The sequence below is a fragment of the Leucoraja erinacea genome, unplaced genomic scaffold, assembly GCF_028641065.1.
Source record: "Leucoraja erinacea ecotype New England unplaced genomic scaffold, Leri_hhj_1 Leri_248S, whole genome shotgun sequence".
NCBI classification, from domain to species: domain Eukaryota; kingdom Metazoa; phylum Chordata; class Chondrichthyes; order Rajiformes; family Rajidae; genus Leucoraja; species Leucoraja erinaceus.
The window spans coordinates 85585-112339 of record NW_026576149.1 but is presented as its reverse complement, the minus strand read 5'-3'; the positions used below and the strand labels follow the sequence as shown (position 1 = coordinate 112339).

The 26755-nt window shown below is 48.4% G+C and overlaps 2 protein-coding genes across 2 annotated transcripts in view; one reads left to right on the top strand and one right to left on the bottom strand.

The window, feature by feature from the left end:
* spata4 (spermatogenesis associated 4) overlaps positions 1–9556 on the top strand; it is a 28551-nt gene extending 18995 nt beyond the window's left edge. Inside the window, exons 4-7 of the mRNA XM_055666354.1 lie at positions 3906–4024; positions 7045–7265; positions 7872–7985; positions 8925–9556. Coding sequence (XP_055522329.1) covers positions 3906–4024; positions 7045–7265; positions 7872–7985; positions 8925–9007 — 537 coding nt within the window. The 3' untranslated portion in view covers positions 9008–9556. The remainder of the gene's footprint in view (positions 1–3905; positions 4025–7044; positions 7266–7871; positions 7986–8924) is intronic.
* A 736-nt stretch (positions 9557–10292) lies between these two features.
* Positions 10293–26755, bottom strand: part of wdr17 (WD repeat domain 17) — a 76359-nt gene continuing 59896 nt past the window's right edge. The window contains 6 exon segments of the mRNA XM_055666355.1: positions 10293–15447; positions 16359–16545; positions 18966–19064; positions 20042–20143; positions 23068–23170; positions 24806–24947. Coding sequence (XP_055522330.1) covers positions 15328–15447; positions 16359–16545; positions 18966–19064; positions 20042–20143; positions 23068–23170; positions 24806–24947 — 753 coding nt within the window. The 3' untranslated portion in view covers positions 10293–15327.

The following is a 26755-nucleotide window of genomic DNA, read 5'->3' as shown; positions in this document are numbered from 1 at the left end:
GCTAAACAGCTAACAAAGTCAAATTCATGGTCTTGCCTACCATTTAGGATATCATCAAGATATGCCATGACAATATGTTTTTGTCTACTGAATATTGCCAGAGCTGGTTTTAGTGTCTGGGTGACACTCTTGGGCTGATGTGAGCCCATTGGGTAATGCTTTAAACTGCTATAGCTGCCCCATCCAGGTAAATTTCAGGTATCTGCGATGATCCTTGTGAATGGTACTAAATAGTAAACATCTTTAAGATGAATGTTTGCCATGAAGTATCCTTTGGAATTTAGTTGTTTGGCAGTAACAACCGGTTCCATTTTGAAATGTATATACTTAACAAACATATTTAGTGAAGTTAAGTCAATGATGATGCGACATCCACCATCTTTTTTGGGTTTAGTGAATATATTTGATACGAATTGCAAGGGTTCAGGTTTTCCCATGATACCCTTTGTAATTATTCTCACCAGTTCAGCTTGTCCCTCTTGTTTCTTTAACGGAGAGGGGAAAAATACCCTCTGGGGTGAACGTTGACCTGGTGGCAATTTTTCTAGTATGAATTGTATTCACTAATGCCATTGAGTATATACTGATCACTCGTGATAGACTCCCATGTGGTAGTATTACTCAATATACTGGTAGGAACCAGACCCACCTACCTCCATGGTTATGGGTATTCTTCTGTTTCCTGCTGGTCCAACTAGTGTTGCGCGCCGTCTGACGTGGCGGTGACGTTGGGGGGTGGCACATTTTCCATGGGGTCCGCTCTGGGCCCTGGTCTAAAGAAGACTTTCGGTGATAGAATGCGGACCCCGAGGTTTCATCAGTCCGATATGGTAGACGTTGACTGATGGATGCGATAGGGTGCTGCTGCGTAGGAATTACTGTTTTTGGTTACTCGTCCCGGCCCTGCCCTCATGAGCCGAAAGTTTTGTAAAACCTCTTGCATGCCTTCATATGCTTTGTGAGGTTTTTTCCCCAAAGAGCAGAAGGTCTGGCTCAGTGGCTGGGGTATGCACAACCCCGCAATGTAGGATTTTATGGCAGGTCTTATGACTTGTTTACGAAGGTTGTGGTCTCTCCATATTTGTCCATGGAACTAGGAGAAAAAACGATGTGATGGCTGTCGTCAGGTTTTTAACGGCCTCCTGCACGTGGGGTTTCCACGTAGCTGTCCACCACACCTAGCAGCTCTTCCTGTTCCTGCACCCCTTGCATACTCCTGAGATCTTCCCCTGTTCTTGACCAGCCCAGTCCTGGTCACCAAAGCTATCCTCTGTAAAGGAGGAAGCAATGGACAGTGCACAAGGCACTGTGGAGGGAGAGCCTGACCCCGTCTGCGAGAGGGCCCCTCCTGGGGTGTACCTCGCTGGAGCTCCTGCTCCAAGAACCGCTCCATGCGGCTCAGGCGGCTGTCTCTCCCCCGTCTGGGTGGAGAGACGTGCCGTCCGATAAGTCGGAGCCACCGGCCAGAAAGCCTCCTCCTTGGCTTGTACATCCAGCCCGCTGCTCAGGCGCTAGCGGGGCTGGGCTCGGTCACGGTGTGGGGGTAGCGGACCGTCCGGTAAGCGGTCCTACCGCCTTGTTGCTGCCCCCGCGAGATGAAACGCTCCTCCGTGAAGTCGAGCGGGGGCAGGTCTGTGCAGGCGGCTGTCTTTCCTCCCGGGCGTCCCGTCTGGTAAATCAGAGCCACTGGCCGGACGCCTCCATGGCGTTACTTCCAGCCCGCTGCTGAGGCACTAGCGGGGCTGGGCTCGGCGCGGTGTCGGGATAGCAGAGTGCTGGGTAAGCGGTCCTACCGCCTTGTTGCTGCCCCCGCGATGGAAAACGCTCCTCCGTGGAGTCGAGCGGGGACAGGTCTGTTCCGTTGCTCCTCCGTGGAGTCGAGCGGGGGACAGGTCTGTTCTGTTGCTGCCCCCCCAGATGGACGCTCCTCCGTAGAGTCGAGCGGGGGACAGGTTTGTAGCAGAGCCTTTCTTCTCTGCCGGACAGCAGAAGGCTCCCTGTGAAAGAAAACTGACGTCAGCTTACCTGACGGTCCGTTCTTTCACCTCCATAGGGGGAGAGCCTGACTCCCGCTATGCCGCTGTTGCTCTGCTGGACGTAATGCCGTGCATGTGTGCTGAACGGGTTCTTCACGGAATCACTCACGTGACTCCGAAGTCAAATTTAACATAAACATCCCACACAGCAGAATCAACGTTTCCCACTGTGAGGGAAGGCAGTAAAGTTCAGTCCACTTCCTCTTTGTTCACCCGTGGTCGGGGCCTTTGAACCCTCCGCATTTGCCACAACGGCGGCCCGATGTTCAGGCCCTCTCACCGCAATGATGGAACTCTGGTGTCGGAACGGAAGAACACTCTCAGTGGCTTGGAGTTTCCGAATCAGCCACTTCCTACCAGAGACCGCGGCTCCCAAAGTCCACAGGCCGGGCTGGGTGGAGATTCAACTCTGGCAATCCTCGGCAAACATCCCAGGCTCCGCGATGTTAGAGTCAGCGCCGCCCGCGTCTGGAAGCTCTGCAACCACAGCTCCACGATGTAGTCAGCTGGCCCAACACTCCGGAGCTCCAACACACCGATCCCCGATAGGAATGCTATGAGAATGCAGGGTGACTTGGAGAGGTTGGGGGAGTGGGCAGATGCATGGCAGATGAAGTTTAATTAGGATAAATGTGAGGTTATCCACTTTGGTAGCAAAAACAGGAAGGCAGATTACTATTCAAATGGCGTCAAGTTGGGAAAAGGGGAAATACAACGGGATCTGGGGGTCCTTGTACATCTATGAAAGTAAGCATGCAGGTACTGCAGGCAGTGACGAAAGCGAATGGCCTTTATAACAAGAGGAATCGAATATAGGAGCAAAGAGGTCCTTCTGCAGTTGTACAGAGCCCTAGTGAGACCACACCTGGAGTATTGTGTGCAGTTTTGGTCCCCTAATTTGAGGAAGGCCATTCTTGCTATTGAGGGAGTGCAGCGTAGGTTTACAAGGTTAATTCCCGGGATGGCGGGACTGTCATATGCTGAGAGAATGGAGCGGCTGGGCTTGTACACACTGGAGTTTAGAAGGATGAGAGGGTATCTCATTGAAACATATAAGATTGTTAAGGGCTTGGACACGTTAGAGGCAGGAAAAATGTTCCCGATGTTGGGGGAGTCCAGAACCAGGGGCCCCAGTTTAAGAATAAGGAGTAAGCCATTTAGAACAGAGACGAGGAAACACTTTTTCTCACGGAGAGTGGTGAGTCTGTGGAATTCTCTGCCTCAGAGGGCAGTGGAGGCAGGTTCTCGGGATGCTTTCAAGAGAGAGCTAGATAGGGCTCTTAAAAATAGCGGAATCAGGGGATATGGGGAGAAGGCAGGAACAGGGTACTGATTGGGGATGATCAGCCATGATCACATTGAATGGCGATGCTGGCTCGATGGGCCAAATGGCCTACTCCTGCACCTATTGTCTATTGTCTATTGAATCGCTCGCTCCGCGATGGAATTCAGTGCTGCGCCGCTGCTGAAGCTGTGGCCCGTCTCCGGCAGGAAAGGAGGGGGCGCGAGGAGGGGTCGAAGATGCGGCTCGGTGAATAGACGCATCCTCGACCAGGTAGTGACTGGAAACAACAGTTTCCCCCTCCCCCACCCCCACCCCCCACATAAAAAGACTTAGAAACCTCCAAAACAAACTTTTTAAACAAACTCAAAATACCAAAAAAGGGTGAAAGGCCAGACAGGACAGACAGCTGCAAGTTGTGACCTGCAGGCTCCACACAATCAACTAAGTCTCCTTCAGAATAGAAGAGCAATATCATTTAAAAACATGTCAATTCTGATTCAATTTATAATAATAGTGACAGATAACTATCTCTCTGTTTAGAGTTTGTTATTGATTTATTTTCAAAATTACTTTTCTTTGTCAAGTTTATATTCAAGAGAAAGTTGAATGTTCCCAAGGAGTTTATTTACGCGACGATGCATTCAAAGCCCGGTGGAGCCGAGTGTCTGATACAACATATATACACCTTGCTGACAAATAGACAGTGAGTATGTGTGTTCCACCTTGTATTGTAATGTATCTTCCCTTTACCAAGCACAAGCAAGGACCAGTCTCATCCCGGACTCCCTCTCTCCCCTCTCCTTTCCATTGACTCCATCTACACCTCACGCTGCCTCAGCAAGGCCAGCAACATAATCCAGGACCAGTCTCCCCCGGTCACTCCCTCTTCTCCCCTCTCCCATCAGGCAAGAGGTACAGAAGTGTGAAAACACACACCTCCAGATTCAGGGACAGTTTCTTCCCAGCTGTTATCAGGCATCAGCGCCCTCTCACCAACTAGAGAGCGGTCCAGAGCTACCATCTACCTCATTGGAGACCCTCGGACTATCATTAATCGGACTTTACTGAATGTTACCTTGCACTAAACGTTATTCCCTTAATCCTGTATCTGTACACTGTGGACGGCTTGATTGTAATCATGTGCAGTCTTTCTGTTGACTGGATAGCACGCAACAAAAAACTTTGTCACTGTATTGAGGTACATGTGAGAATATAATAAACCCACACCTAGATGGTGCCTACACTTGTTCCGTCACCATGCAAAGATAACGGTCACTTAGATTGGATACCAACTGGCTTAATAGCAGCCGTAAAACTAACTCACAGGAGGAATTGTCATACTTAGAAATAAGGAACTGCAGGTGCTGGTTTACAAAAAAAGGACACAGCGTGCTGGAGTAACTCAGCAGATTGGGCATGATCTATGTCTGAAGAAGGGTGTCGACCCGAATCGTCACCTATCCATGTTCTCCACAGATGCTGCCTGACCCGCTGAGTTACTCCAGCACTGTGTGAAACGTCACCTATCCATGTTCTCCACAGATGCTGCCTGACCCGCTGAGTTACTCCAGCACTCTGTGAAACGTCACCTATCCATGTTCTCCACAGATGCTGCCTGACCCGCTGAGTTACTCCAGCACTCTGTGAAACGTCACCTATCCATGTTCTCCACAGATGCTGCCTGACCCGCTGAGTTACTCCAGCACTGTGTGAAACGTCACCTATCCATGTTCTCCACAGATGCTGCCTGACCCGCTGAGTTACTCCAGCACTCTGTGTCTATCTACCGAGGTACAATGATAAGCTTTTGTTGCGTGCTAACCAGTCAGCTTATGGAAAATACATGATTACAGTTGAGCCATTTACAGTGTACAGATACATGATAAGGGAATAACATTTAGTGCAAGATAAAGCCAGTAAAGTCCGAGCAAGGAGAGTCACCAATGATCACCAATGAGTCAGGTTGGCTGATAACAGTTGGGAAGAAACTGTGTCTGAATCTGGAGCTGAGCATTTTCACACTTCTGGATCTTTTACCCGAAGGGAGAAGGGAAAAGAGGGAGTGGCCAGGATGAGACACGTCCTTGATTATTTTGCTGGCCTTACCGAGGCAGCTTGAGGTATAAATGGAGTCAATGAAAGGGAGGTTGGTTTGTGTGATGGTCTGGGCTGCATCCACAATTCGCTCCAATTTCTTGCGTCTTGGATGTGATCATTGCTCGTTTCTAAGCTTCCCCCCAGTCTAGTTTCAGTAAAAACACTAAATCAAGCATTGGAAACAACTACATATTATTTTACCAAAAGCGCATTACACACTGTACCTATCCCGCGGCGGGTTCAATCCTTGCATCTGCCTGTTCAAGCCCTCTAGGCCTCGCTCAGACAGAGACACTTCAGAAGCTCACGTAGTCCCAAGCGCTCTTCCAGAAGATCGTCTCTGAGCCTCATGATCGCGGACTTTTATATGTCCCGGGTCCTCGAGAGGCTGAACCACATGGGGGTGGTCTCTCAATAACCCAATTACAGATATTGATTAACCCCATACATAACAGGCATTCCCCTAACCTAATGATACAACAGCTCAATACATTGTATTCAAACAGGACTTCGAGAGGAAGTCAACTTAGAAACATTTACCCTGATTAATGGATAACCTAGACAAGGCTCAATACTTCATCCAATCAACATTTGGCAAACTCAAACTCTGTAACAATATTTACAATTATTTACAAAGTGTATATCTGGTTTGCAGCCATCCAATCCATTCTATGCATTTTGTACCTAATTGACAGGGTTTGCAGATCTTCCCATTCTTTGTTTGCAAATTGTATCTAAACTCCAGACTCTGCAGAGAGTAATTCCAATTTGACCAAATCTCCCAGCAACGCTGAAACTTTACCCCATTTTGAAGCCCTAGCTGGTCCAATTTAGCCAGGATTAACAGATGTAGCTGTTCCCAAACCAAGCTGTGACACATCCCGATAGAGTTGTGAGTCTGTGGAATTCTCTGCCTCAGAGGGCGGTGGAGGCCAGTTCTCTGGATACTTTCAAGAGAGAGCTAGATAGGACTCTTAAAGATAGCGGAGTCAAGCGATATGGGGAGAAGGCAGGAACGGGGTACTGATTGGGGATAATCAGCCATGATCACATTGAATGGCGGTGCTGGTTCGAAGGGCCGAATGTCCTACTCCTGCACCTATGGTCTATTGTCTATAAATCAATGGATTTGGTACGTCACATCTTGCGGCATGGTGGCGCAGCGGTAGAGTTGCTGCCTCACAGCGCCAGACACCTGGGTGTGATCCTCACCTTGGGTGCTGTCTGTATGGAGTTCCTACCTTCTCCCTGTGACCATGTGGGTTTACTTCTGCATTCCAAAATTGCGTGGGTTAATTGCACCTCTGTAAATTGTCCCTAGTGTGTAAGGAGTCGATGAGAAAGTGGGATAACATAGAATTAGTGAACTATAAAACTAGAAGGGTCTCGACTGGAAATGTCACCCATTCCTTCACTCTAGAGATGCTGCCGGACACGCTGAGTTACTCCAGCATTTTGTGTCTATCATCAATGTAAACTAACATCAGCAGTTCCTTGTAATACACAGAACTAGTGTGAATGGATGATCGACGGTCGACGGGGACTGGGCGGGCCAAAGGAACTGTTTCCACACTGTATCTCTTTTTTTTAAATCACCTGTCCTCATAATCTTTCCTCTGTTTATAGAGCAAAGCTGATCCTGGACGATGAGATCAACTTCACCAACTATCCTTACCAGCAAAAGCTGCCAATGGTTGCCAGGGCCACTGCTACCAACGCTATCCACAGCAACCTGAGGTTGACTGAGATCTTGGAACAACCCGATGAGTTCACAAATAAACAGAAAACCCTGGACATCATCGACCTGCATTTGCAACTGAGGCGGCTGGCAAAGGAGCAGAACCCAAGTGAGTGGATAAACTTAGCTGTTTGTATATTTGGGCAGAAGGTAGACACAGAGTGCTGGAGTAACTCAGTGGGTCAGGCATCATCTGTGGAGAACATGGATATGTGACGTTTCACAGAGTGCTGGAGTAACTCAGTGGGTCAGGCAGCATCTGTGGAGAACATGGATAGGTGACGTTTCACAGAGTGCTGAAGTAACTCAGCGGGTCAGGCAGCATCTGTGGAGAACATGGATAGGTGACGTTTCAGCTCTGAACCCTTCTTCAGACTCAAAGTCAGACTCTTTGGGTTTTAGACTTCAGAGATACAGCACGGAAATAGGCCCTGTGGTCCACCGAGACTGCACCGATCAGCGATCACCCCGTACACTAGCACTATCCAACACACTTGGGGCAATTTAAATGTTTACTGAAGCCAATTAACCTCCAAACCTGTACGTCTTTGGAGTGTGGGAGGACACCGAAGCACCTGGAGAAAACCCATGCAGTCACGGGGAGGTGGCCCATGGTCAAGATGGTACCCGGGTCTCTGGCGCTGTGAGGTAGCAACTCTACCATTGCACCATCCCCACGCATCTGATCCTTACCTGAGTTTGTGTCTTTGTGCAGAGTATTATAACGTGAAGCCCTCGTTGGGAGAGAGAGCCACGCGACTTCCACATCCACAGTACCAATATGACTGCATACACTCTGGCAACAAGTGGAACCTGGCAGCTGCATCACGTAAGATCAAAGTCCCTTCTTTGTTTGGTTTTGCAAACTTTAAATTCCAGCGTTAGCATTAACTTTCCTCTCCTTCTTTAACATTGTGATGTTCAACACACCCACTGTGAAGCCATGGGTGTCCACTGCCATGTTGGTCACATCAGCTGTTTGTCTATTGTTCATCCTGAATGAGTGAAGGCGTTTGCTTGCTGACGGACTGATTGTGATGGCCATTCGAGCCAAGCCTGGTTCATCATCTACTTGTGTGAAAGGCCTGGATTTTGACGGCACTGGGCCTGTACTCGCTGGAGTTTAAAAGCATGAGGGGAGACCTCATTGAAACTCAGCGAATAGTGTAAGGCATGGATAGAGTGGATGTGGAGAGGATGTTTCCACTAGACAATAGACAATTGGTGCAGGAGTAGGCCATTCGGCCCTCGAGCCAGCACCGCCATTCAATGTGATCATGGCTGCTCATTCTCGCTCCTGCCTTTTCCCAATATCCCCAGACTCCGCTGTCTTTAAGAGCCCTATCAAGCTCTCTCTTGAAAGTATCCACTAGTGGGAGAGTCTTGGACCAGAGGGCACAGCCTCAGAATAAAAGGACGTACCTTTAGAAAGGATATGGGAAGGAATTTCTTTAATCAGAGGATGGTGAATCTGTGGAATTCATTGCCACTGGTGGATGTGGAGGCCAAATCAATGGATTTTTTTCAGGCAGATTGACAAATTCTTGATTAGTACGGGTGTCAGGGGTAATGGGGAGAAGGCAGGAGAATGGGGTTAAGAGGGAGAGATAGATCAGTCATGAATGAATGGCGGAGTAGCATGATGGGCCGAATGGCCTAATTCTGTTCCTATCACTTATGAAACTATGAACAACATTCTGCTGCCCATTCCCCGTAACCCCTGACCCCGGTAATATTCACACACTGACCCTGCACCTTCCTCTTTCAGAGCCGACAGCGTCAGAAATCCGCAGCAAATCCAATGTCCTGTTCAAGGAGATTAGCATGAAGCAGGTGGTGAGGAATTCCTAGTCTGCCCTCTCCCAGAACAGGCGAGGAGAGGATTGACAATGTTGTGTGAGCTCCTTACAGCAGTAAGACTGCTCTGGAAGATAATCCATTGTACCTGCCTTTATTGTACTTCAGATTATTGTGTGTGTGAACAATTTACTTAAATCTGAGATATCCAAAGTGATTGTGATCTGATCTTTGCTTCAGCTCGATATTGACTGCTTTAGAATAACTTTCTCTCACTTTCACATAAATAAGATAAAATGTTCCCGTTCCCGCCCCCTCCCTCTCTGGCAGACAGTCATGCTGTTCCCAACACCGGCTCCCAGTGTTGTTGGGCAGCCTCCAGTGCCAACATGGGTGGCATTGGTGGGCTGCTCCATGATTGGCATTTGACCCAGTGTCCAGTGTTAGACCCATGTCCAGTGTCAGACCTGCCCTGTGTGCCACTATAGAATGTCCTCTCACTACTTCTCCCCCATCCATCCCCCTCCTGTATCATCCCCCGTCTGTCTACCCCCCCTCCCCGCTGTGCCCCAGCCCTGACTGTGCTGCTGCTGTTCTCCACAGATGCTGACCTGACCCGCTGAGTTACTCCAGCACTCTGTGAAACGTCACCTATCCATGTTCTCCACAGATGATGCCTGACCCGCTGAGTTACTCCAGCACTCTGTGAAACGTCACCTATCCATGTTCTCCACAGATGCTGCCTGACCCGCTGAGTTACTCCAGCAATCTGTGAAACGTCACCTATCCATGTTCTCCACAGATGCTGCCTGACCCGCTGAGTTATTCCAGCTTTTTGTGACTCTCTTCTACTTAACATCAGATGCATTGGTGTGTAGGGAGTAGATGAGAACTTGGGATAAAATAGAACTAGTGAAAGGGTGATTGCTGTACGGCATAGAATCAGTGGGCTGAAGGGCCTGTGTGCATGCTGTATCTCTAAACTAAACTAAATTCAGCAGGTCAGGCAGCATCTGTGGAGAAGATGTATGGCACATTCAGACAGGTCCTAACCTGAAACGTCACCTATCCATGACCCGCTGAGTTACTCCAGCACTTTGTCTTTTTTTTGTAATCCTGCAGCTGCAGTTCCTCATGTCTATCTAGATTTCTGCTAGTCCTCATTTACAACCATTGCTTTTCATCGTACAATTGAATTATTTTTAACACAGAAGGTGTGTTGCTTGTGAAATAATTTATTTGGTTTAATGAATTGGCAGTGGTGGTGTTGATGATGAATGAGTTTATTATACATCTTGAGTCAAACATACGCGCTTTGTCATATTAAATGGTGAAAACACAGATGTTTACGGAGACAGTTACGTTGCGGAAACCGATCACGCACAAGGACTTAGTAGAACAACTTGGTGTCACAACTTGTACATGATCCACGAGGCTGCAAATTCACATTAACTACACAAAGACATTTTAATATTATGTACATAAAGATACTCGCTTCATGATGTTACGATGCAAGACCCAGCATGCACGCATGCACGCACGCACGCACGCACGTCTGCTCAAGGCTCTACCGCTCAAATCTACGCTCCATCATTTGGCCGGGTATTTGAGGAAATAAGTAAACTGATAATCGTGATTAATTAAATGATTTGAATCAGTAGTTGCTGAGGCAGTTTTGTAAACAGACACCTCCACATTCAGCTGTTATCAGGCAACTGAACCATCCTCTCACCAACTAGAGAGCAGACCTGAACTACCATCTACCTCACTGAAGACCTTTGAACAATCTTTAGTTGGACATTATCTTACGCTAAATGCTGCACCCTGTAAAAGTTCATGGGATAGGAGCAGAATTAGGCCATTCAGCCCATCAAGTCTATTCCACCAATCAATCATGGCTGATCTATCTTTCCCTCCAAACCCCATTCTCCTGCCTTCTCCCCGTAACCCCCGACACCCGTACTAATCAACAATCTGTCAATCTCCACCTTAAAAATACCCAATGACTTGGCCTCCACAGCCGTACGTGGCAATGAATTCCACAGATTCACCACCCTCTGGCTACAGAAATTCCTCCTCATCTCCATTCTAAAGGTGCACCCTTTTATTCTGAGGCTGTGTCCTCTGATCCTAGACTCTCCCACTTGTGAAAACATCCTCTCCACATCCACTGTGAGCACTATTTGTAATCGTTATGAAGTCCTGTATCTGCTGAAATAAGACTGGACCGTGGCCTTGGTTAAAATACTATTGGTTCTGCACCAGAGTCATTTTGCTGGTAGTATAATAACATGGGAAAGAGTCACTAATCTCGTCACAGCGTGTGTTTCACAAAACCCTGTACAATTCCTGCCATTGTGGCCGGTGGCAGTCATCAAAATCCTCAACATTTCTTTTGATTTTTACTTCAGTTTAGAGATACAGTACGGAAACAGGTCCTTCACCCACCAAGTCCACGTCAACCAGAGTTCCCCACACTAGCCTACACACACTGGAGACAATTTACAATTATACCAAGCCAATTAGCCTAGTCATTCCCGGGATGGCGGGACTGTCATATGCTGAGAGAATGGAGCAGCTGGGCTTGTACACTCTGGAGTTTAGAAGAATGAGAGAGGATCTTAGTGAAACATATAAGATTATTAAGGGTTTGGACATGTTAGAGGCAAGAAACATGTTCCCGATGTTGGGGGAGTCCAGAACCAGGTACCACAGTTTAAGAATAAGGGGTAAGCCATTTAGAACAGAGATGAGGAAACACTTTTTCTCACAAAGAGTTGTGAGTCTGTGGAATTCTCTGCCTCAGAAGGCGGTGGAGGCTGGTTCTCTGGATACTTTCAAGAGAGAGCTAGATAGGGCTCTTAAAGATAGCGGAGACGAGGGATATGGGGAGAAGGCAGGAACGGGGTACTGATTGTGGATGATCAGCCATGATCACATTGAATGGCGGTGCTGGCTCGAAGGGCTGAATGGCCTACTCCTGCACCAATTGTCTATTGTCTATAAACCTGCATGTCATTGGAGACCAGAACACCTGGAGGAAACCCACGCAGTTACAGGGAGAATGTACAAACTCCATTCAGACACCACCCGTAGTCAGGATCAAACCCGGAGCTGTAAGGCAGCAGCTCTACCGCTGCAGCACCGTGCTGCCCTGTCTACATGTCTAGGGCGCGAGGAGCCAGCGTTCTATTCAACAGGGTGGTTGGTGTATTTAGTTCAAAGATACAGCACGGAAACAGGCCCTTCAGCCCATTGAGTCCACGCCAACCATCGATCACCCGCTCACACTATGCTATCCCACTTTCTCACCCACTCCCTACAAACTAGGGGCAATTTATAAGGTTATTTATAGATCGAGGGTTATTTATAGACCGACTAACACAACGGTCACATGGAGAAGGTGCAGATTCCAAACAGACAGCACCCATAGTCATAGATTCTCCAAGTAATAGATTCTCCAAGTCAGAACTGGACATTTCTGCCATTCAGCCACAGTCATTGAGTCACGCAGCATGGAAACAGGCCCTTCGGCCCAACTTGACAATGCTGATCCAGATGCCCCACCTATACTCCACATCCATTCTATCCAGGCCCTTCATCATTCCGTAGATTTCACAGAGATCCCCCTCATACTTCTAAACTCCAGCGAGTACAGGCCCAGAGCCATGAAACATTCATCATGTGTTAACCCACTCATCTCTGGGGTCATCCTTGTAAACCTCCTCTTGACCCTCTCCAACACCAGCACATCCTTCCTCAGATATGGGAACCAAAACTGCTCACAATACTCCAAATGTGGTCTGACCAGCATCTCAGCATTACAGCCCTGTTGTATTCTAATCCTCTCTTAATGTAAACCTACATTGCATTTGCCTTCCTTACTAATGATTCAACCTGTAAATTAACCTTCTGGGAATCCTGCACCAGCACTCCCTAGTCCCTTTGCACCTCCGATTTCAAAATCCTATCCCCATTTAGAAAATAGTCATTGGGACATGGGGAGGCTGAGGGGTGACCTTATTGAGGTGACCATCATGAGGGTCGTAGATAACGTAAACGCTCACAATCTGTTTCCCAGGTGCTATCATGTAGATAACAAGCGGCTGACTGGTTGGCACGCAACAAAACATGTTTTCACTATACCTCGTTACATGTGACAATAAACTAAACTGAAACCTTGAATGAGCTGCCAGAGGAGGCTGTGTTAGTGGATACAATCACAACTCTAAAACTACATGTGGACAGATGCATGTATAGGAAGGGGTTGGAGTCTTGGGGGCCAGTATGGTAACTTGGTCAACATGGCCAATGTGGGTCAAAGGGCCTGTTTCCGTGCTGTTCAGCCCTGTGACTGCACTGGTAACCTATGCGTTAATGTGCCCGGTGCAGTCAGGATTGTGGCAGTGCACAGCATGGTCATCGCATACACTTTCATTGGCAAGGGTGAGTTAAGTGTCTACAACTCTCGCCTGTAATCACCCCTTACTTTAAACGCACGTCTAGTTCTTGTTTAGAGATACAGCGTGGAAGCAGGCCTTTCACCGAGTCTGCACCGACCAGCAATTCCCGTACACTATCCTACACACACTAGGGACAATTTACAATTTTTTCCAAAGCCAATTAAACTCCAAACCTGCATGTCTTTGGAGTGTGGGAGGAAACCGAATCACCCGGAGAAAACCCACGCAGGTCACGGGGAGAACGTACAAACTCCGTACAGACAGCGCCTGTAGTAAGGATGGAACCCGGGTCTCTGGCGCTGTGAGGCAGCAACTCTACCGCTGCGCCACCGTGCCGCCCCCCTACTCCAATGGTCTCCGAGTTCCTACAGCATTCACTGTTGTGGGTCTGTAATCAATACGTTTTTTCACAGAATATTATATGTAACCTTACAAAAACAAATGATGTTTCCAAGAAGCTACTGACCCACATCAAGGTACAACCTCCATAATGTTCATCACCTCCAACGCCCAGGATCAAAGGCATCTACAGAGAGTAGTGCCCAGACCATCGCAGGTACTGACCTCCCCACCATCGAAGGGATCTACAGGAGGCACTGCCTCAAAAAGGCAGCCAGCATCATCAGAGACCCACACCACCCTGGCCACACTCTCATCTCACTGCTACCATCGGGAAGAAGGTACAGGAGCCGGAAAACTGTAAAGTCCAGGTTTGGGAACAGCTTCTTCCCAACAACCATCAGGCTCTTGAACACTGCACAACACTGACCTCAGCAACTGTGATCTTCTATGGACTGTGCCTTTGGCTGCCATATTATGTTTACCTGGTATTAGTTATGAATTTATTGTAATTTTGATGATTTATGATAGTTATGGGCCTAAGCTGCAGTAAGCGAGGAGTTCATTGTTCCGTTGGTACATATGATAATTAAACACACTAGACGCATGCCCCAAACTCTTGACTGAAGGACAACAGCAAAACGCGATACACAGTTGGTTCTAGTCTTCACACCGTAGCTCAGACACTGCGCATTTACCACGAGGTTCTGGAACTGCAGTTTCTAGCTATTTAAAAAAATAAATCTATGGAGATAAACATAAAGATTAAAGAGGTATTTGGCAATGGGGTTATCTTTGCAGTTTTAAATAAAAGCACAATGCCCTGATTAATTCAGGCAATCTATACTTACACTGACCAACAGTATTTACAATGTTAATACTGTTTGACAAATCCTTTATATATTTCTATGTTGAAGCATGTGTACAGTGAGTGCTAAGCTGCATTCATATACCTTGTAAATCTACTTTATCAAATCTAATGTCCACTTTTTCAAATTTCTATCATTAAGAGAGTCAAGAAAGCTGTATGAAGGGTTGATATATTGTCAGCTAATGACTGATGAAGCTGGCACACTAACTGTGTACGAGAAGATGTTTGTTTACACTACTGTGTATCATGACTGTAAGGCCCTGCGCTTTCCTGGGGCCGGTTCATGTGGCTAGTGACTAAAATCACCAAGCGGTGATTTATCGTGATGTCTACTGGGCGATAGATTACTGGTGAATGTTCATGTCATGGGACAATATCCTTGGGGAGATGCGCCAATGGCCATTGGGCAATGGATCTGCACTTGGCTGTGGCAGATTTCTACATAACACGTGGACCACAACTTCAGTATCCCAGGGAAAAGAGTTTCCTGGCACGGGAGACAAGGTATGTGTCCAGGAGAAGGATGTCTCAATAGCCAGCACGGAGTGTTGGAAAGACCAAGCGTTTCCTTGTGGAGCTGGGGCCCACCTGGTGAATTTTCCACTGGTCTGCACAACAGCACTGACTCCAACATGACCCAGCCAACAACCAACCTTGGCAGCAAGCCACCAGGTACGCGACTTCTTCACACTGAGGTCCCATCAGAAGGGATTTAGCCGAATCCCGGTCCCCAATGGGGAGAAGGGGTTGACCTTAGCCCACATTAGTGCAGCGTTGAGCGAGATCGCTGACTTGCCATCTTCTAGGACGAACACCGGTCCCTGGGGGAGGAATAAATGCAACAATTAAACAACATGCAGACTATACGAGGGGGGACCTCGTTGAAACGTAGCGAATGGTGAAAGGCCTGGATAGAGAGTGGATGTGAGGAGGATGTTTCCATGGGTGGGAGAGTCTAGGACCAGAGGGCACAGCCTCAGAAGAAAAAGGACGTTCCTTTAGCAATGAGATGAGGAGGAATTTCTTTAGTCAGAGGGTGGTGAATCTGTGGAATTCTTTGCCACAGAAGGCTGTGGAGGCCGTCAATGGATATTTTAAAGGCAGAGATAGATTCTTGATTAGTAAGAGTGTCAAGGGTTATTGGTAGAAGGCAAGAGAATGGGAGGGAGAGATAGATCAGCCATGATTGACTGGCAGAGTAGACTTGATGGGCCGAATGGCCTAATTCTGATCCTATCATGAACCATTTACAGTGAACAGATACAGAATAAAGGGAATAACTTGAATAACATTTAGTGCAAGATAAACCCAGTAAAGTCTGATCCAAGTTAGTCCGAGGGTCACCAATGAGGTAGATAGTAGTTCAGTGCTGTTCTCTGGTTGTGAGAGGGTGGTTCAGTTGCTTGATAACAGCTGGGAAGAAACTGTTCCTGAATCTGGAGGTGTGCGTTTTCACTTTTCTGTAACATTTGCCCGATGGGAGAGGGGAGAAGAGGAAGAAGAGGCCATGTCAATGGATATTTTTAAGGTTGAGATTGACAGATTGTTGATTAGTGCGGGTGTCAGGGGTTATGGGGAGAAGGCAGGAGAATGGGGCTGAGAGGGAGAGATAGATCAGCCATGACTGAATGGTGGAGTAGACTTGATGGGCCTGCGCCTAGCACTTAGGAACATGACAACAAGGGAAGTTTAATTTTTGCCACTCGGAACTGTGGATGGTAGCTCTCCACACCTGTATGGGTGAGCCGGTGAGGCAGGAGATGTGGACGTCCGAGTGGCTGGGCAGGTTGGAGCCCGTGACGTAGTCTGGCCCGATCAGTCCTGGGATGGGTTCCTCCTGGATCCTGGCCAGCAAGATGGCGTAGGCTTCCCGCTGAGATTCAGACGGAGGGGTGTAGGGCACATCCTCAAACCTGGAACTGTTTGTAAACATCAATAGTCAATGGTCAATGGTTCAATGGTCAATGATTCAATGGTTCAATGGTTCAATGTGCAATGATTCAATGGTCAATGGTTCAATGGGCAATGGTTCAATGGTCAATGATTCAATGGTCAATGGTTCAATGGTCAATGGTTCAATGGGCAATGGTTCAATGGTCAATGGTTCAATGGGCAATGGTTCAATGGGCAATGGTCAATGATTCAATGGTCAATGATTCAATGGTCAATGGTCAATGGTTCAATGGTCAATGGTTCATTCAATGGTCAATGATTCAATGGTCAATGGTCAATGGTTCAATGGTCAATGGTTCAATGGTCAATGGTTCAATGGTTCAATGGTTCAATGGTTCAATGGTTCAATGGTCAATGGTTCAATGGTCAATGGTTCACTGGTCAATGGTTCAATGATTCAATGGTCAATGGTTCAATGGTCAATGGTTCAATGGTCAAATGGTTCAATGGGCAATGGTTCAATGGGCAATGGTTCAATGGTCAATGATTCAATGGTCAATGATTCAATGGGTCAATGGTTCAATGGTCAATGATTCAATGGTCAATGATTCAATGGTTCAATGGTCAATGATTCAATGGTCAATGATTCAATGGTCAATGGTCAATGATTCAATGGTCAATGATTCAATGGTTCAATGGTTCAATGGTCAATGATTCAATGGTCAATGATTCAATGGTCAATGATTCAATGATTCAATGGGCAATGGTTCAATGGTCAATGGTTCAATGGTCAATGGTTCAATGGTCAATGGTTCAATGGTCAATGGTCAATGATTCAATGGTCAATGATTCAATGGTCAATGGTTCAATGGTCAATGGTTCACTGGTCAATGGTTCAATGGTCAATGGTTCAATGGTCAATGGGCAATGTTCAATGGTCAATGGTCAATGGTTCAATTTCAATGGTCAATGGTTCAATGGTCAATGATTCGATGGTCAATGGTTCAATGGTCAATGGTTCAATGGTCAATGAATGGTCAATGGTTCAATGGTCAATGGTTCAATGGTCAATGGTCAATGGTTCAATGGTCAATGGTTCAATGGTCAATGGTTCAATGGGCAATGATTCAATGGTCAATGGTTTAATGGTTCAATGGGCAATGATTCAATGGTCAATGGTTCAATGGGCAATGGTTCAATGGTCAATGATTCAATGGTCAATGGTCAATGGTTCAATGGTCATTGATTCAATGGTTCAATGGGGAATGGTTCAATGGGCAATGGTTCAATGGGCAATGGTTCAATGGTTCAATGGTCAATGGTCAATGATTCAATGGTTCAATGGGTAGTTTATTGTCACGTGTACCAGGTACAGTGAAATACATGTTTTGCAAACAGACTAGCAAAACTATCCCTGTACATAAACAGAATTCCCCCAGTTAGTACAGAACCCACCGAGTTCATAGGCAAGAGGTGACCATTTTGGGGCCATTTTACATTCCCAGCTGTAGCTGGTCACAAGGGCCCGTTGCAACTGTTTGCTCCGGTCATTTCCTGCAAACCCTCATCCCTCTCCTCGCCCGGCCCGCTCCAGCCCACGACATCGAGAGACACGGGCAGTTTGAAAGAATGCAGTTTAAAGCAGGGATTTTTCACCGCACCACCAATGCATGGAATTGAGATTATCAGTTGTAGAAAACCAGCAGGACATCCTACATCAGGTCAAGGAATTAGATTTGCACGAGTAAGATGCGTATTCCATAACTAAAAGAAGCATTCATTCAATAACCTGGAGATGCCCCAGTGCTGAAATAGCAAATTTGGACAATAAATTAAATGCCTTATCAATACTGGTGCACTTCAATGCTGAGAACTATATTCTTCACTCTGTATCCTCCCCTTTGCTCTACCTGTTGTACTGGAGTTTGTCTTTGATTGTGCTCATGTATAGTATCTGATCGGTTTGTACAGCATGCAGAAAAAAGCTTTTCATTGCACCTCGATACACGTGACACTAAACTAAACTAAACCTGAAACCACCACCCTTAGTGTGAAAATGAAAGCTCTCATGTTCCTTTCTTTCTCTCTTTCCACTCATCTTAAATCTTTGCCCTTAGTTCTCGATTCCCTCTGCACCCATTTCCAGCTTGACAACATCTTTCCTATAACCAGGTGACCAAAACTGAACACAATTCAGCTCGAAGGGCCGAATGGCCTACTCCTGCACCTATTGTCTATTGTCTATATAATACTCCAAATGTGGTCTCACCAACGTCTTATACAACTACAACATGACCTCCCAACTTCTATACTCCAGGAAGGTCAATGTGCCAAAGACTTTCTTGACCACCCAATCTACCTGGGCTCTCTTGATGTACCTCAGGCTCTCGAGTGGTGCCAACTGCCTGAAAGGCATGCTGTGTTTGATGAAGACTGATGGCCTTACTTGCTGGTTGTCTGTGTACAGGCTCTCCAGCTGTCCATCTCTGCCGATAGATCCTCAATCTTGGTCGGGACCGTCACCTCACGCCGCTTCAGGAGCTGGCTGCAAAACCAAGAGGAGACACAGAGTTACAGAGACACAGAGACACAGAGTCACAGTGATACATAGACACAGAGACACATAACAGATACACAGAGACACAGAGTCACAGAGACACAGAGTCACAGTCACAGAGTCACATTCACAGAGACACAGTCACAGAGACACAGAGTCACAGTCACAGAGGCACAGAGACACGGAGACACGGAGACAAAGAGACACAGAGACAAAGAGACACAGAGACACAGAGACACAGTCACAGAGACACAGAGTCACAGAGTCACAGAGACACAGAGACACAGAGACACAGAGACACAGAGTTACAGAGTTACAGAGACACAGAGACACAGAGACACAGAGTTACAGACACAGACACAGAGACACAGAGTCACAGACACAGAGACACAGAGACACACACAGACACACAGTATTGTACAGTACCGTAATGCTCTTCAAACCTCTTTGTCCAAGCTGACCAAGTTGACCACTGGTCATGTCCCATTTGCCTGTGGTTGGCCCATATTCCTCTAAACCCTTTTCATATGTGTCCAAATGTCTCATAATAGTCTCTCTATAACCCTAGGGCGGCACGGTGGCGCAGCGGTAGAGTTGCTGCCTCACAGCGCCAGAGACCCGGATTTGCCAGCACCACCATTCAATGTGATCATGGCTGATCATCCCCAATCAGTACCCCGTTCCTGCCTTCTCCCCATATCCCCTGACTCCACTATCTTTAAGAGCCCTAACTAGCTCTCTCTAGAAAGCATCCAGAGAACCTGCCTCCATCGCCCTCTGAGGCAGAGAATTCCACAAACTCAGCACTCTCTGTGAGAAAATGTGTTTCCTCATCTCCGTTCTAAATGGCTTACTACTTATTCTTAAACTGTGGCCCCTGGTTCTGGGTTCCGGGAGGGCTGTAACACTGGTGGCTGTAACCTGGAGCGATTGTGTGTGCAAGGACTGCCCGCTGCTGCCCCCACCTGGTGTACTCGTACAGTGCGGGCACGATGCTGTTGTATCGCCTTCTGATCGCCAGCAGGGCAGCAATGTGGCCACAGAATATCAGCAACTGGTTTCGAGCGCTGGAACAGAAAGTGTTCATAGTTAGAGTGCGGACCAACATATCCATGCCCCCCGTGACCATGTACACTGTACACCCCACAGCCCCCTACACTGTATCCATGCCCCCGTGAGCATGTACTCCCCACAGCCCCCTACAATGTATCCATGCCCCTCGTGACCATGTACACTGTACACCCCACAGCCCCCTACACTGTATCCATGCCCCTCGTGACCATGTACACTGTACACCCCACAGCCCCCTACACTGTATCCATGCCCCTCGTGAGCTTGCACACCCCCCGCAGCCTCCTACACTCCAGTCAAATGTCCTAGCCTATCCCCCCCTCTCCCTATAATAATAATAATAATATATTTTATTGTCATTGCATATAAGTGCAACGAGATTTGGTCTGCAGCTTCCATCCGATGCCATAACATAAATAACTAATAACATTTTCATTTAGGTACCCCGACAACATGGATTGTAAAAAGAACATTACAACAGTAAATAGTCAAAAAAGTGCAGATGTGTCTGTGTGTCGTGACCATCCGAGGGAGACAGTCCAGGGGGGGTGGGGGGCACTCAGCAGGGCCGGTTCAGAGTCGCTATAGCTCTGGGAATGAAGCTGTTTCTGAGTCTGGAGGTTCGGGCGTAGAAGGCCTTGTAACGTCTGCCGGAGGGAAGTAGTTCGAACAGTCCATTACACGGGTGTGAGGAGTCTTTATGGATGCTGACGGCCTTCCTGAGGCACCGTGTGTGGTAGATGCCCTCCAAGGCTGGTAGCTGTACCCCAATAATCTTCTGCGCTCTGTGGACAACGCGCTGAAGACTCTGATTTCTCTTCAGATGGTTTAAAGCAGGGGAGGGCAACCTTGTTCTGCATAGGGGCCGGGACGCATGTCTGTGAGCGGATGGCTGGCCAAATCTATCACGTGTACACATGGATCCTGCCCCGGATGGCAGGCATCAAATCACGTGTTCACAGAAGGTAGACAAAAATGCTGGAGAAACTCAGCGGGTGAGGCAGCCTCGTGCAATCCTTGCATGTCTCACCCGCTGAGTTTCTCCAGCATTTTTATCTACCTTTGATCTTTCCAGCATCTGCAGTTCTTTCCTAATCGTGTTCACAGATGGTGCGCGGCCGTGCTGGCGGCTTTGCGCAGGATGCGTTACCGCCAGAGCTCGGCGCGCCGGATGATTACGGGATAGGGGCCGCATTCGGCCCGGGGGCCGTAGGTTGCCGATCCCTGGTGTAAATGATTCGGCTTTGACTAATATAGCTGGGTGAATAATACACAGTGTTCCCGGCGTGGTCAAACATGAGCCTCACTGACCCCAGATTGAGCTGCAGTAACTTCAGTGAAGATAGTGTTGAAACTGAAAAAACTGATAAAGGAGATCAGACGGGCAAAAAGGGGTCAGGAGATAGCTCTGGCGGGTAACATTCAGGACAATCCCAAAATAATTTATAAATACATAAGGGGGAAAAGGGTAACTAGAGAGAGTGGGACCTCTCAGGAATCAAAGCGGTCACCTCTGTGTGGAGCCACAGGAGATGGGCAAGGTCCTCAATGAGTATTTCTCCTCTGTATTTACCAAGGAGAAAGACAGTAGGATGGAGGAACTTGGGGCAGTCACTGGAAGTGTCTTGAGAGTCAGGGTTAGTGTCGATGAAGTGCTGAAGGTACTGTCGTGTATGACGGTAGACAAATCTCCAGGGCCTGATCAGATATATCCGAGGACAATGTGGGAAACTGGAGAGGAAATTGTGGGAGCCCTGTTGAAATTTACGGGTCGTCCTTAAATTCAGGAGAGGTGCCGGAAGACTGGAGGGTGGCAAATGTTGTGCCTCTTTTCAAGAAGGGCTGCAGGGAAAATGTTGGGAACTATAGGCCGGTGAGATTAACATCTGTAGTTGGAAAAGCAGCGGGTCAGGCAGCATCTGTGGAGAACATTGAGAGGAGACATTTCAGGCCGAGACCATTATAGACAGAATGATAAAGGTCTGAAGAATGGGAGGGAGTAACCGGGAGATTCCGCAGGCCTTGGCTTTCGTATCTCTGTGAAACGTCACCTATCCATGTTCTCCACAGATGCTGCCTGACCCGCTGAGTTACTTCAGCACTCTGTGAAACGTCACCTATCCATGTTCTCCACAGATGCTGCCTGACCCGCTGAGTTACTCCAGCACTCTGTGTTTGTCTTTGGTGTGATGCAGCATCTGCAGTTGCTTCCTACACATTCCAATGAAGTGATCAGTGTTGTTGTGGAGGTCGGGGTTTGCAAGCTGCCGTCACCGTGCGACGGGAGCAGGGCCGGCGCGCCGCAGAGCGGCGTAATTGAGGCGAGGGGAGGAGGGAGATGGGGTAGGAGAGGGGGGGGAAGAGTGTGGAGGGAGGGGGGGAGAGAGTGGGGAAGGCGAGTGGGAGGGGGAGGGAGGAGAGAGAAGGGGAAGAGTGTGGGTAGGGAGGGGTAGAGGGGTAGAGGGACAGAGGGGTAGGGGTGGAAGAGGGACAGAGGGGAAGGGGCAGGGGGGGGTGAGAGGGGAGGGAGCGGGATGGGAGAGGGAGAGAGGAGGGAGGGGGGAGGTAGAGGGAGGGGGAGTAGAAGGGGGAGAGAAGTGGAAGAGTGGGGAGGGAGGGGTAGAGGGGGGGCGAGGAAGGGGGAAGAGGGACAGAAGGGTAGGGGGGGAGGGGGCGGAGGGAGAGTGGGGGATGGGGGGGTGGGAGGGAGGGGGCGAGGGGGGAAGAAAGAAGACTAGGGGTGAGGAGAGGGGGAGGGAGAGAGGGATGGGGGGGGGGGGGAGGGGGAGAGAGGAGGAGGTGGGGGGGGGGGGGGGGGTGGGGGTACCACCACCATGAGGTACCACCTCCAGTTTAAATTCCATTTGGGATATCTTGGAGGGCCAAGAAATCACGAACCAAGACCGTACTGGCCACTTACTCGCTGCAGCGGGTCAGCATCAGGTGGTCAGTGCGGATGTAGCTGAGCAGGTCCAGCATCCTGTGCACAGGGTCGAGTGTCCACTCCGATCCACTCAGCTGCTCTGTGGGGAGGGGAGAAGTTTCATTCATTATCGTCCCGTGTACCGAGGTACAGTGAAAAGCTTTTGCTGCGTGCTAACCAGTCAGCGGAAAGAGAATACATGATTACAATCGAGCCGTCCACAGTGTACAGATACAGGATAATGGGAATAACATTTAGTGCAAGGTGAAGTCCGATCAAGGATAGTCCGAGGGTCTCCAATAAGGCAAATGGGAGGTGAGGACCGCTCTCTAGTTGGTGATGGGGTGCTTCAGTTGCCCGATAACACGAGCCAGAAACTTGCCCAACAATGGACAAGTGGAAGGGCCAAATTACTGTTGTTGGCCAGACTGTCACACATGGACTGTTGACCAATGTTGACCCGATGCAGAATATCATAGAAGATAGAACAGCCTAGCACGGGGACAGGCCCTTCGGCCCGCAATGACCATGCCCAACATCATCTCCTCTGCCCGCACCTGACCCATTCCCTGCATATCCAGCTCCAATCCAAAAGCCTCTTCAACATCACTATCCTCCATGTACCTGTCCCAATGTCTCTTAAACATATCTCTGCCTCAGAGGGCGGTGGAGGCCGATTCTCTGGATACTTTCAAGAGAGAGCTAGATTTAGCTTTTAAAGATAGCGGAGTCAGGGGATATGGGGAGAAGGCAGGAATGGGGTACTGATTGTGGATGATCAGCCGTGATCACATTGAATGGCAGTGCTGGCTCGAAGGGCCGAATGGCCTACTCCTGCACCTGTTGTCTATTGTCTATTGGAACTACCTTCCACACCTACTTCCTCTGGCAGCTCTTTCCACACACCCACCACGCTTTGTGTACAAAAAGTTGCCCCTCAGGATCCTAGTCAATCTTTCCCCCCTCACCTTAAACCTATGCCCTCTTGTTCTCCTTGCCCCGACCTTGGGAAAAAGACTGTGGTACATTTACCCAATTTATTCCTCTCCTAATCTTGTACATCTCTATAAGATCACGTGGTGAAAACCCACGCCGGTCACGGGGAGAACGTGCAAACTCCGTACAGACAGCACTCGTAGTCGGGATCGAACCCGGGTCTCCGGCGCTGCATTTGCTGTGAGGCAGCAACTCTACTGCTGCGCCACCGAGCTTAATTGTATGCAAATGTGTACAATTGCGACTTTTAAAAGGCATTTAGACATATATATATATATATATATATATACTGTATGAACAGGCAACATTTAGAGGGATATTTTAGTTTTGTTCAGAGATACAGCGCGGAAACAGTTCCCGAGTCCGTGCCAAACAGCGATCCCCGCACACTAACACCATTCTACACACACTAGGGTCAATTGTTTTCAAGACATTTACCAAGCCTATTAACCTACAAACCTACATGTCTCTGGAGTGCGGGAGGAAACTGAAGATCTTGGAGATCACGGGGGTCTCACGCAGGTCACGGGGAGAATGTGCAAACTCTGTACAGACAGCACCCGTAGTCGGGATCGAACCCGGATCTCCGGCGCTGCATTTGCTGCACCACCGTGCCACCACATGTGGACTACCCAGTATGCCAAGTTGGTCAGCATGGACAGGGTGGGTCGAAGGGCCTACCTATTGCTCTATGATTTAGTAAACATCCACACAGCGCAAGGTGGAAGAAGACAATTACCGTTGACGTATTGAAGTCCGATGGTCAGTGCTGTCTCAGGCTCTGTGCTCAGCAGATAGTGTTTCACCGCCTCGAATATGTTGCCGTCACGGTGGTAAACATCGGCAAGTTGTAAACACTCCTCTGTGGGCGGCAGCTGACACTATGGGGGGGGACAGTCACAGAGGGTCAGTGACAGTGACGTACACACGCATGCACGCACACACACACTCACACACGCCCGCACACGCGTACGCACACACACTAGCGCACACACATACACACACCCACACTCACTAACACTCACACACAGCAGTGTTCACACACGCATGCACACACGTGCACACGCACACACACACGCGCACACAGACACACACACACACGCACGCACACACACAGACACGCACACACATATACATATACACACACTCGCACGCACGCTCACACACACGCACTCACACATACGCACGCATGCTCACACACACACACATGCACACGCACACACTCACACGCTGAGACACACTCACACGCACAGTTACACACACACGCACTCACACAGACACGCACGCACACACGTACGCACACGCACGCACACACCCGCACACACATACACACACCCACACAGAAGTGTTCACACACGCACAGACACACGCACACGCACACTAGCACACACATGCACACACACACGCCCATGCACATATACACATGCACACACACACACTCTCACGCACGCTCACACATACGCACTCACACACATACGCACGCATGCTCACACACACACGCACACACACATGCACACACACACACAGAGACACACTCACATGCACACAGACAGTTACACACACGCGCACACACACACTCACATAGACACACACACACACACGCACACGCACACGCACGCACACACAAGCCCTTCGGCCCAACTTTCCCACACCGGCCAACATGTCCCATCTACACCAGTCCCAGCTCCCTATGTATGGCCCCCGAAACCTATCCTATCCATGTACCTGTCCAAAACCATTGCAATAGTACCTGCTGCAACTCCCTCCTCTGGCAGCTTGTTCCATAAACCCACCACCCTCTGTGAAAAAGTTACCCCTCAGATTCCTTTAAAAATATTTTCCCCTTCACCTTAAACCTATGTCCTCTGGTCCTCCATTCACCTACTCTGGGCAAGAGACTGTGCATCTCCCCGATAGACTTCAGGAAAAATAAAACGGACATGGTACTATTCATTATCAGAGGGGACTGTGTGGAGAGGGTGGCGGATTTCCGCTTCCTGGGAATCCATATTGAGGAGGACCTGACGTGTAGCGTGAACACCTCTGCGCTGCTGAAAAAGGTCCAGCAGAGACTGCACTTCCTGAGGGTGCTCAGGAAGAATAACGTCACTCAGAGATTGCTGCTGTCCTTTTATCGGTGCTCCATTGAGAGCATCCTAACATACTGTGTATGCGTATGGTACACCAGCTGCACAGCGGCTCAGAGGAAAGCGCTCCAGAGGGCCATTGACAACGCCCAGAGAATTGTCGGCTGCCCGCTCCTTACCTTGGAGGACTTACACAGTTCCCACTGCATCAAAAAATCCCAGAGTATTATAAAGGACATTTCCCACCCCGGACACTCCCTGTTTGAACTGTTGCCGTCAGGCAGACGGTACAGATCTACAAGGACAAGGACAAACAGACTAAAAAACAGTTTTTACCCCACTGCTATAAAAGCACTAAATGTAGCTGCCAAGGAATGCAGGGGAGATACATACTAAGGGACTGTGGTACACTGTGAAATCAACAGAAGGATGTAGGGTTGGGTGTTTATGCGTGCTATTTTCATGATATTTATTTTAGTTGTTTATCTTTTTATAATATTTTACCTTGTATGTATCGTTAGCTTTTAGAAATGTTTGAATGGTGCACTGACTGGCTGACATTTTTTAATTTCGTTGTACATGGTTCATGTTACAATGACAAT